This window comes from Dermacentor variabilis, chromosome 3 (assembly GCF_050947875.1).
Source record: "Dermacentor variabilis isolate Ectoservices chromosome 3, ASM5094787v1, whole genome shotgun sequence".
Lineage (NCBI taxonomy): Eukaryota > Metazoa > Arthropoda > Arachnida > Ixodida > Ixodidae > Dermacentor > Dermacentor variabilis.
This window is the reverse complement of record NC_134570.1, coordinates 81,848,613-81,860,439: the sequence shown is the minus strand read 5'-3', so window position 1 is coordinate 81,860,439 and position 11,827 is coordinate 81,848,613. Positions and strand designations below refer to the sequence as shown.

Here is an 11,827-nt window from a genome sequence, read left to right as displayed (position 1 = left end):
AATGAGTAAATTGCTCTGGTGTGCTCATGACAGTGTCCTCGAGCAATTGTATCGATTCAACCAAAATTGAGGTTTCAGCGGAATACCGCTGAGTCAAAAAGAGCTCAACTGCAAGTCAAGAACATTCCAACAAGCATTGTCGCAAGGATTTGGTGTCGATGAAATTTCTCACAAGATTTGCTGTGCTTGTTTAAAGGAGCACTGAGTTATTCAGCTAAAGGGTCGCTAAAGAGCAGCAATAAACAGTTTACACTTATGCAGTTTTCTTTCAAAACTCCATTTCGATTAATTTAGCTGAAGAGAGTTTATTATTACTGGAGTCATTGGGACATTAGTTTTTAAATTTTGTGCCTGAACTCTAGGGCCGGTGCGTCAGTGTTACGTCATGAATGTCAAGGTATTGCTACGGAATTGGGTGGTTTTGGTGCCGAAAATGTTCTCGAAACTTTATCACGTCTTGAGCCTTTTAAATCTTTATAAGGCAATGTAGAGCTTCAATATCTACGCACAGTAAACCAGACCCCAATAGGCTATATCAAATCCCACGACGTTACTGCCACCTGGTGCAGGGTATCGAGGGCCGCGGTCGCCACACGTGTTGTGTTATGGCGTCTTTTCTGGCTCACGCACCGTTTCTCCTAACGATGCTGGTTGCCGTTGTGTCGTTACAGAATCGCACCTTCCTTTTCATTTTGTGTTCGCATTTAAGCAAGCGTTTCCCCACGAGTAAAATGCGGTTGAAGTTCGGGGCCCGTCCTGCGTGGTTTTGTTTCTTTGCACCCGTCGTTCGAGCCGCATATGGCCGCGACCCCGGAGAAACATTAGAGGGCAACTTCCCGCGTTTTAATACCGATTTACCGGAAATAACGACGAAAATGTTGCGGAACGTATACACCTTTGTGCACCTAAGCACGCGTCCCACGCGTATGTATACGCCACACAGACGAGCCGATACGAGCGACCACGGGGCCTTTTTCGTTTACTGCGGCTGGCAAAAGGCGCGGATACGGTCCGGCGTTTCGGGAGCACCAGGTATACCGACCGACGCCAAGAACGCCGCAAAGGTGCTTGGCACTCAAAATGCGAGATCGGAAAAGTTTTTTTGGCGCCACGAACGCATTGCTGCCTGCGTATCGTAATGCGTAAACTTTAGGCGTCAAGTTGTATACATCCACCTGGAAATGAAATAATCGCAAACGCTATACAACACATGGCACAAGTGCCGAAGAGAGTTTTGAGCTCCGCCGAAACAACCGCCAAGTATAGAGGCCTCTGTAAGTATAACAGATTCCAATACAAATTCATCGGGGAAAAAATACAGCAAATTTACATCGCAACTTCACTGGCTTTATTAAAGACGGGAAATAAATTTTTACACCCGCGCGCTAGCACTCTCGGGTGGTCTAACTGCGTAACCGCTGGGCGAGGACAAAACGCACGGATTCCGGCGCAGATAAAATCCTTATAGGTGTGATCCTACTAAAACCCCTCAATTTGGGAAAGTATAGCGACGCTCATATATCTTTGCCGCCGTACTAGAGTACACTAGAATAGTGCACTCTAATTTCCTCGTTGCTTTAATTCGTCACGCAGGAGCTTCCCACACGCTGATTGGATGCGGCGTACCAGACCACCCCGTCTGCTGACCGTCATATCACGGTCAGCTGATTGCGGTTAATCAAAACTTCCTTTGGTTGTTTTTTACTATTTCGCGGTCGCTATATCCTGCTGCCACGTGTTGATCGCGCTATCCCAGCATGCATAATTTTTTCCCAGAATAATCAAGCTTTGTTTGACGGACGAATGCCTCGCTGCTGTGCGTTTAAATGCTGCGGCAGTATAGCCATGCAAAAAATGAATAACAATGTTTTTAATCCCTTAAGAAAAACTAGACGCGTTGAGTCGTAAGCAGTGTGTGCGTCGGAACTAAGGAGTTCACCGCTTCGACACACACCGTCCTTTGCGAGGAAGTATTAAATGAATGCTACTGCAATTAACCTTTCTGAAAAAAAAAATAAGTTGCCTCTACTAAACAGGGAAGCGGCCTTTCGTGTATGCTTTCTAATGTATGCCCAATGAATTGTGCCCATATTTAGTGCAAGTAACGTTTCATATCGATTACAAATGCTCTGACACACCCTTGGATACTTGTATCTACCCGATTAATTTATCTTACAATATTTCTTACGAAAATTGTTTTTGGCGAAAGTAAATGCTGGCGCCAGCCTAATTTCCGAGCGTAGCAAAATTTTGCTAATCGCTTTCCACTCGCGAGCACTTAATCTCGCGAATAATTCGCTGTTGCCAACTTTGATTAATTAGCACAGCGCATCCATTCACCACATCGAATTATAAAAGACCGTTGGGGAATGACATCGCCAGAAGTAGAGGTATCGCGAGCACTTGATTTCCGCGATAGCTTCAAGCGTGGTCAAGAACTCGCGTGTACTAGTTAGCCTGTCACGTGGGCCTGTGCCTCACACAGTGAAATTGACGCAAACACTCTTCCTGCAACGGATAAAGGCTGATTCATTGCCACAATAGACCGTTAACTAGGTTCTTGCTTACGTTCGTGAAGATTTCTTTAAAACCACGAATACAAAACGAATGCCGTGAATGGTCGCGGACTTTGCCGGCACGGCGAAAGGTCAAAGCAACCAGCTGGAAGGGCATGCTGAATCCCTGCTCGGTAGTAATCTTTTAGAGTGCTTTCGCTAGGTTATCTCTGAACCTTATCTGAAAAAAAAAAAGAGTACTACTGATAACACTCTGTCGGTACCTTAAGAAGGTCGAAACCATTCCACTAGACCGTCAATTACACAATAACTCTTCATACAGCTATACGCATACGTTGACTGTTCTCCAGCGTACGGCGACAGTAGACGGGGAAGGCGTGCCTAGGGTTACTGTATATGCTACCAAAGGTAATTGGTAGCATACACAGTAACTCTAAGCGTGCTGTGCGCAGCGCGCCGCCCAGTGGGAAAGTGAAATGGGAGAGGATTTGAGGAGGAAAGCTCGCGCAAGGAGAAGGGAGTCGCTACCGAACTACTACCGCCGATCCGCGATCAGATGGCGTGTACTGACTTCCAAGAGGGGAAACTAAAAAATAAACGGTCGGGACCGTGACGTCATAAGGCTGGCATCGCCACGCCAACATCCACTGACGCGGCATCTCCGCCCCTTTGGAGTGAGAAGAGCTTTTAAATGCGAAAGCCTCTTTTTTAACTGCCCTACCCCACTTTGGTCTGTTTACGTGGAACACGAAAATCTAACTCCTGCGAGAAATCGAACCCGGTCCTGCAGCGTAGCGAGTACTAATCCTCAGCACCATGCCAAGTTTTTTTTTCTGGATTACATGAGAAACTGAAGGGATAATATATTACAGAGAGCATGGCTGAACACTCGAAACTTAGGTAAACGTGCACACACACGCACACACGCACACACACGCGCGCGCGCAGTGATCTGGTTGATTGCAGGCTTTCATCACACAATCCAGGTCTTCAGAAACTGCATAGACGTAGCAGCGTGAACATGTCACAGGGAACACCGCCAGTATTCCTACACAGCAGAAATACATCGAGCATGGCGTGACGTCTACATCCTTTCTAAGCGTCCGTTGGAGAATGCAACTGAGAGATGCACCTACCTGAGAGGGCGATGATTGTGAAACCAAACATGCACTGAATTGCCACTTGCCTCTCTCTGGAAAACAAAAGAAAAAGATTTCCTTGCAACCCGCAGTTATGTGGATAGTTGTTGAACGCAAGCACCTCTTTTAACGGCGAACGCCTGTCGCGGTGGCAAAGGAGAGCTCCGTAATGACAAAAGGGTGTTTAACTGAGATAGTTGGTTCATTCTACGAAGATTGTTGTAGCAGAAATTGTGGGACACAGACACAGAAAGGAACGAACAGACATGGACGTAATGAATTTCGCTGGAATTGCGGTTTCTCTTGTGCCGTGATCGAATACGTTCTCAACGTAACACTTAAAAGAATTCAGCGAAATCTGTTGTGCTTCTGTGGATGACCTTGCCAACAAAGAACTATGTAAATAAATGGCGAGGCATATAAGAGAGCTTTATCGCCAAGTATCATCGCTTAAAGCTGTGTCATATGCATAACTTATTTTCACAGCCTGTGGTGTGTAACCGCCGAATGCCGCGCAGATATTACGCCAGTTTTCTTTAACATCGGCCCATCCATAGAAAGACTACACATATAAGTCGTACACGGGGTACTTACTGTAGTGCGTGCTGTTTTTTCGGGTCCGACTGAAAATGGAAAATTAAGACAAATATATTTACAGATAAACAGACAAAAGCGCCACTATACGCCCGTTTTGGGGCATCATATAAGGACGATAACGAAGCGGTATGAACCTTTCCGTATGTTACGAAAAACAAGAGCAAGTTGTTAGTCATCACGAGAGTCATGGTAGTGTTCTCACCCGCTTTGTATCAGAACTATCCACTTGCATATGTTTAAGTATTGCGGCATTGCCAATTAATATGTGCTATTTAGACTGCGAAATGACATTGGCGCATTCGCCATAGCAATGTCAAGAAGCGCAAAATGTGGTCAACGTTATCTTACGCAATTTCGATATATATATATATATATATATATATATATATATATATATATATATATATATATATATATATATATATATATATATATATATATATATATATATATATATATATATATATATATATATATCGTGCCACAAGTTCTCGAACATCGAACACGGTTTCCAATAGAAATCACGCGTAACAATAAGCAGTTCTCACATCTTAGTTACAACTCCCATCGTTATTTGAAGCCCTTCCTTAACAACGAAGGGCATCAGTCTAGAACTAACGTGTTATCTGGTGCTTTTGAAGATAAATACAGGTAATTTTCTTCTCTTGTTTGGAACGCTGGAATCTGGCTAAAGAGAGCCTCCGGCGTATTCTTTAGTATATTCTGTATAAAAGCATCGGTTGTTTGTGTGCACCTTTCTCTACAGCTACGACGCGATGTGGGCCGCAGAACGTCAGGCGATTATTAACTTACGAATACGGAAGACGAGTCCATGTTGGTCGAACTGCGTTGGGTGTTTTGCCCACAGGGTTGGGGGAGACCGAGATGCGCGAGGCAACGTTCTATTATGTCGTTGTTGCTGCCTCAAAACGTTCTATTATTCTCTTCCGATGACGATGATAGCGTGGGGCATGACGATGATAGCGTGGGGAATGTAGAAAGCGATCTGTCGATCGCTTTAGGTTGTGGATGGATGGATGGATGAATAACTTTATTAGGGTCCTTTAGGGCGCGCACTAGCGCGCAGCGGGCCGCTCCCACGTCGGGACAGAGAGGCCGAGTCTCTCCGCCGCGTCGCGGGCCCGTTGGACAGCCCATATCTGTTCTTCGAGGTTGGGGCTGTGTAGGACCGCATCCCAACGTGAAGAAGTGTTGTTTTTATCGCTGTGTAACGCGGGACATCGCCAGAGCATGTGAGGTAAATTCGCTAAATCATTGCATAGTGCACATGCATTTGTTGTCTGAATTTCGGGGTACACCTTGTGAAGAAGTAGGGGGTTTGGGTAAGCCCCCGTCTGTAGAAGCCTTAGTGTCAAAGCTTGAGGTCTATTGAGTTTGCAATGTGGGAGGGGGTAGATCCTCCGAGCCACATAAAAGTGCTTAGTAATTTCCGTGTAGGAGGAAGGAGAGTCCCGATTGTCAGTAGCCCCAGCGTCACGCTGCCCGGTAGCTACGCGGTTGATGATCCCTCGCGCAGCTCCGTGTGCCGACTCGTTGAGGTTGGGCGGGGCACCCTCGATCTGTCCCATGTGGGCTGGAAACCATATCAATGTGTGTGGCTTGATCTCCTTGCTTCCTAGTATCCTTAGGGCCAGCTCGGATATGGTTCCTTTGGCAAACGCCCTAACAGCTGATATGGAGTCACTGTAGATTGATGTCCTCTTGTCGTCCAATAAGACCATCGCTATTGCAGCCTGCTCTGCGATCTCAGAGGACGTCGTCCGAATCGAGATTGCGTTTGTTATTTGCCTTTCATGATCTACGCTAACTACAGCGAAGGCCTGTCCGTCGACGTAGCGCGCTGCGTCTACGAAACTGTTCTCCGAAGCCCGTTCACGAGCCTTTTCCAGGAGAGCCTTCGCGCGCGCCCGACGTCTTCCCACGTTGTGCTCTGGATGGACGTTTCGTGGGATCGGGGCGACAATGATGCGGTCCCGCTGCTCTCGAGGGATGCTACAGAATTTTGTTTTGATTACTGTGGGGGAAACGCCCAGCTCCTGTAAGATGTGTCTTCCAGCTTGTGTGGTAGATAGCCTGACGAACTGGGCCCTCTCCTGTGCTTCCGCTATTTCCTCTAGCGTGTTATGCATGCCAAGTTGAAGTAAGCGTTCCGTGTGAGTGTATATGGGGAGGCCAAGAGCTCTCTTTATTCCTTTTCTGATTAATGCGTTGAGCTTATCCCGCTCCGATCTTTGCCAGTTGTGCATAGCCGCGACGTAAGTGAAATGACACATTACGAACGCATGTACCAATCTCACGAGGTTATCTTCTCCGAGGCCTTGCTGCCGGTTGGCCACTCTTCTGATAAGTCTGATGGCATTGTCCGTCTTCTTAGTGAGTCGCAGCACTGTCTGGTTGTTTGAACCATTCGACTCTACCATCATGCCGAGAATCCGGATAGCGTCCACCCTCGGAATATATCCTCCGTCGTTTGTGCGCAGGTTTATGTCGCAATCGGCGAGTGGTTTCCACCCCTTTGGTTTCGGGCCTCTTCGCTTGGGTCGATAAAGTAGCAGTTCCGACTTGTGCGGTGAGCACCGAAGGCCCGTGGACTCAAGGTATCTCTGGGTAGCATCAATCGCCTCTTGCAGGGCCGTCTCTACCTGTCCGTCACTACCTCCCGTACACCAGATGGTAACGTCGTCTGCGTATATGGTATGACTGATACCGTCGATAGCAGAGAGTGTCCTGGATAGCCCAATCATGACGAGGTTAAAGAGAGTTGGGGATATGACTGCCCCTTGTGGCGTCCCCTTAGACCCCAGCTTGATCATGTCTGAAGTCAGGTCCCCGATCTTAAGGGTGGCTTCTCTGTTTGACAGGAAAGATCTCGTGTAGGAATGAAAGTGCTTCCCCAGGTTAAGACTCGAGATTGTGTTCAAAACAAACGAGTGAAGAACGTTATCGAAGGCCTTTTCCAGATCTAGACCTAGTATGGCTCTCGTGTCCCGCGTAGTACAGTCAATAATGTGATGCTTGATGAGCTTCATCGCGTCCTGCGTCGACAGTCCGACCCTGAAGCCGATCATGTTGTGCGGGTAAATGTCGTGGTCCTCCAGGTAGCGTGAAAGCCTGTTTAGGATTGCGTGCTCAGCAACCTTCCCTACGCACGATGTGAGCGATATTGGGCGGAGGTTATCGAGGCTGGGCGGCTTGCCTGGCTTGGGGATAAGAATGGTGTTGGCCGATTTCCACATTTCCGGGACTTTACCGCTGCTCCATGTTTGGTTAATGATGTCCGTTAGGTATTCGATGGACTTTTCGTCCAGGTTCCGTAGAGCTTTGTTTGTGATCTTGTCCGGACCCGGAGCCGATCTGCCGTTGAGGGCATGGAGCGCCTGCCTGATCTCCTCAATCCCGAATTCTGCGTCGAGCTCAGGGTTGTCGGAGCCTGCGTAGTCAGGAGAAGGTGGTGTAGGGCCCGATGCGACTGATAGGTACTTCTTCACTAGTTTGGATAAAATTTCGTTGTTCGAATATTTATTTTAGGTTGTGGCCTAAAAGAAATCGGAGGCATTATTGCGCGAGACAGCATTCTATGAAGTTGTTGTTGTTGCCTCAAAACGTTCTATTATTCTCGTCCACTGACGATGATAGCGGGGGGAATGTACAGTCGATCGCTTTAGGTTGTGGCCTAAAAGGAATCGGAGGAATTTTTTTTCCCGGGATATATTACTACTAAGAAAATATTCCATCAACGTCTGTCTACCAGTTCGCGTTTTTCTTATTGGGCTTCATTTATTCAGGTATGACAGTCCATGCGCCAATAATGCAATCGTGCCTGCACCGCCAGATTTTGGGTCAGTCCTCCTTGGTACACTGCGCGCTTAGTGCGTTTGCGCCAAAGCCATCAAGGTCATCATTATCCTCGGGAACCGATTATTTTCGAAAGCGGTTACCATTAACGCCGAGACCGGTTCCCTAATCACGAAGTCGCCCCCAAGTCCGGTGCGCGTTATACAAGACACTTCGGAGGTGTAACGGTCACGCTGTGAGAGAGAAAAAGAAACAAAATATGCAGATCTCACGCACTGTGGGAATCGATGTAAGCGAAGCTTTCCGTGCTGGATCCTTTGATTGGCGATAATTAGCGGTAATGTTGACGGCTAAAGCTTAATTTACTCAACGTTTAGACTAACACGAGAGTGGTGAGTTGATTTTAAACGTTACCTTGCGTGCACCACTGCTGTTTGTCTGCGGAGTACACAGAACACGCAGGGAGAGGTGTTTGCTTGAGGCGTTGTTGTGTGCCATATTTTGTAACCTCTCAGAGGGTTGAGCGTTGTCACTTCCTCACATGGCACATAGCATCGTGGCAGGAGTATTAAACTTAGATTGGATTATGGGGCTGTACGTGCCACATCCACACTCGGACTATAAGGCAAGCCGTATAGTAGCGGACTCAGGATTAATTTTGACACCGTGATGTTCTTTAACGTGTCCCAAAATCTAAGTGCACGTGCGTTTTCTGTTTCGCCCCGGTCAAAATGCAGCTGCCGCGATCGGGATCAAATCCACGACCTCCAGCAATGCCATACCCGGAAAGCTAACGCGGCGGGTAAGTGTTGATTTGACGGTAGACCGCTTCCGTAGTGTCGTTTGTACCCTGCCGTGCGCTTTAATTAATGCGGCTCTGCTTCTGCACACCCTGTGTAAGTTTGCATGGCGTTAAATTTCTGAAATAGGAGCAACGATCAGCCTGTTTCTTTGCCTTCTCACGTCGCCTCCCCCTCCCTCTCTTGTTTGGGAACTGCCTCTTTACCTCCCTCTCCATCTTCTCCCCTCTGCAGTTCTATCTATGTCCCCTCTGGCATCGCACGTTAGTAGAAAGGGAAGCGCTGCAGTTTCTGCAATGCTTCTGAGGGGAGTCACGGATAAACACAGCTGTCAAGCGGCTAATGTGGCGGCTGCCAGGGAGCTCTATAGAGGACATTGTGCACATTCGACGCGGCGGGGTGAAAACGAGTTTCTCCCGTCGCCCTTTCTCTCTTACTCGCGCCTGTCAAATATATACGCGCTGTGAACCACCTTCCGACGCGGTGTGCGAGACAGTAGCAGCAGCAGCAGCAGCAGTTGGAAAGTCGAGGGAAGGGGCCAAAGATAGCTTCGCTTTAAAACCAGAGCTAAGTAGCGGGGGGCCATTCCTATCTCGGGATTCCGAAGCCGCATAAAGGCTGCACTTCAATCGGCATCCTTTACCCGCCCTACAGCCATCCGCCGATTGAATTCCGGCTGCTAACCGCACGACGCCAGCGGTGGCAGATGCATGTCACGAGGGGGACAAAGCAGTCCCCTATCACAATCGTGGATGCTGCCGACTGCTCTTAGGGAACGTGCACTTGGAGGTTTTGAGGAAGATTAAAAAGATTAAGGAGATACCTACAAAAATGCTTGAATGAAAAGCATGTATAGCATACCTGAATAAGTCAAGGAGGCTAGGTGACTATTTCTCATCGCCCCGTTTCGAAGCGGACGTCAACAAATTACCCTCATCGAATCGCGAAAGAGGAGTCTCGCTGCAGCACACGCGTCATACGTAACTCGTTTCGACAGCGGCAGTGCGTTGTGTGGTATTGATTGAATGCTAAACTCATTACCGGCGACGTTCATCGTGAGACGGGATATATATATTTTTTTTGCATAATCAGACGCGAGCTGGCGCAGGCGCCTCCGCGTACACGTGCACAATCGCATCACTTTCAAAGGTGCTAATTACTGCACACGCGCGCGAAAGGCATTTTCCAACCAAAAAGCAAAAGCCGGGTTTCTTTGCAAGGTCGTTTCAATTGATCCAGCATTAAAACGCAGCGCGCTGGGCAACAGAATAACGCCACAATATGAATGCGGTATAAGGTTACTGGAAGGCCGAACTGACTCTTCTTAAATAAGTGAATTAATTTGGAAACGTTTGATTACTACTGTATGGGCGGCTTGTCCGCAAACAACAAAGTGTGCAATGGTGATCGAAGGACAATAACACGAGGTGATGGGAAAGTTTCCGGCCATGAAACTGTCTTCCCAAACGTGCTTGAGCAATTAATACTAAATATTACGGCAGAAACCATGGTCGATAATTATGTACGTCAAATCGAAGCATCTTTACCCTGCACGCGAAGCGCAGCCCTAAACGAACTCGCGTCCTCCCGGGAAAACGCTTGCCCGATGGTTGCAACATGCGCGGGGCCGCGACACGCTGACGAGTTTCCCTCGGAACCAGAGCCGCTCGCAGACGCTGTGTGCGTGCACGCCGCACCAAGTTCGCCTTCGGTGAAGCGCTTTTCGGAGTACAATGTCTGCAACCGTGTGTGGCCTCGCGTTTGACCTTGGCTCTCATTGGGCAAGGAAATGCTTCGTTTAAACAGAATTGGTAGTTTCGCCCGAAGGGTGAGCCTTGACAATGAGAGCAATGTTGAGCGTCGCACTCGAACTACCCGAACGGTCTATATATGCGGAAGCGGCGTGTTGACGCGACGCAGCGCGCAAGGCAACTCCTGCTGGGCAAAAGGAACACCGCCCTGGCAGCTACCAGGCGTCTCACCACGCTGGTTTCACGTGGGGCGCCGCCACCGTGACGTTGCACGCGCCGCACGGTGTCGGGGACTAATTTGTAAGTGTCCACCTAGGGGACATGTCCATTTCGTCTGCTGCTAAAGTTCTCATTGGCTGAAGGCGCCGGTCTCCTTTAGACGCTTGCTAGCCAATCAGAACTTCAGCAGCAAGCGAAATTGACACGTCCACTAGATGGGAACTTACAGAAAACTACCCGTACCCTCCGCTGGACGGGAAGTCGTTGGCGCTAGTCATCGCCCAGTGAAATATTACACAACGTTAGCTCGACGTTTACTGCCCTATTTCATTCGACCAGTGACACATTAGCTCACCAAGAACGCTAGTGTGCTCACATTATGTGTATACACGCACAATGCTGTGGCCCAGCCTCTGCTCCGCCACTAAAGCAAATGAGCGTGTAGCCGTTGATGGTACGCCCCCTTCAATTTGTCAATTTTGCATCTAAACACTCCGCGTCCTGGCGACACTCGCCCTAACGCCGCGCGCGTGTGCCGCGTGTATGCGCCATCGAGCGAGCTCCAGCGTCCGTGTATTTGCAATCCCAATCAAACATCAAGCAGACGAAACGTTCGAACGAACACACACACACACTGATATATATATATATATATATATATATATATATATATATATATATATATATATATATATATATATATATATATATATATATATATCGACCGGCTTATAGATCTTCACAAATTGAAAAAAAAAATCCAATTCGTTTATTTTTTTGCACCAACCATAAGAAAAAGAAACATGACAAGCGTAGAATCATGGACGAGAATGCACATCATTATGGTGCAAAAATTCATTTACATCGTGTGTACTTAAAGGGACACTGAAGGAAAATATTAAGTCATGCTAAAGCGATAAATTAGTGCTCGAGAACGTCTAAGGTGTCAATATTGTCGCCAACAGAGCCTTAATAATCCCGAAATTGAG

The 11,827-nt window shown here is 47.8% G+C and overlaps 1 protein-coding gene across 1 annotated transcript in view; it reads right to left on the bottom strand.

The window, feature by feature from the left end:
• The window catches only part of LOC142574585 (sperm-specific sodium:proton exchanger-like), a 103,696-nt gene extending 92,580 nt beyond the window's left edge, over positions 1-11,116 (bottom strand). The window contains exons 1-2 of the mRNA XM_075683635.1: positions 11,082-11,116; positions 3,653-3,708 (exon numbers count right to left, since the gene is read on the bottom strand). Coding sequence (XP_075539750.1) covers positions 3,653-3,708; positions 11,082-11,116 — 91 coding nt within the window. The remainder of the gene's footprint in view (positions 1-3,652; positions 3,709-11,081) is intronic.
• Between the last annotated feature and the right edge of the window lie 711 nt (positions 11,117-11,827).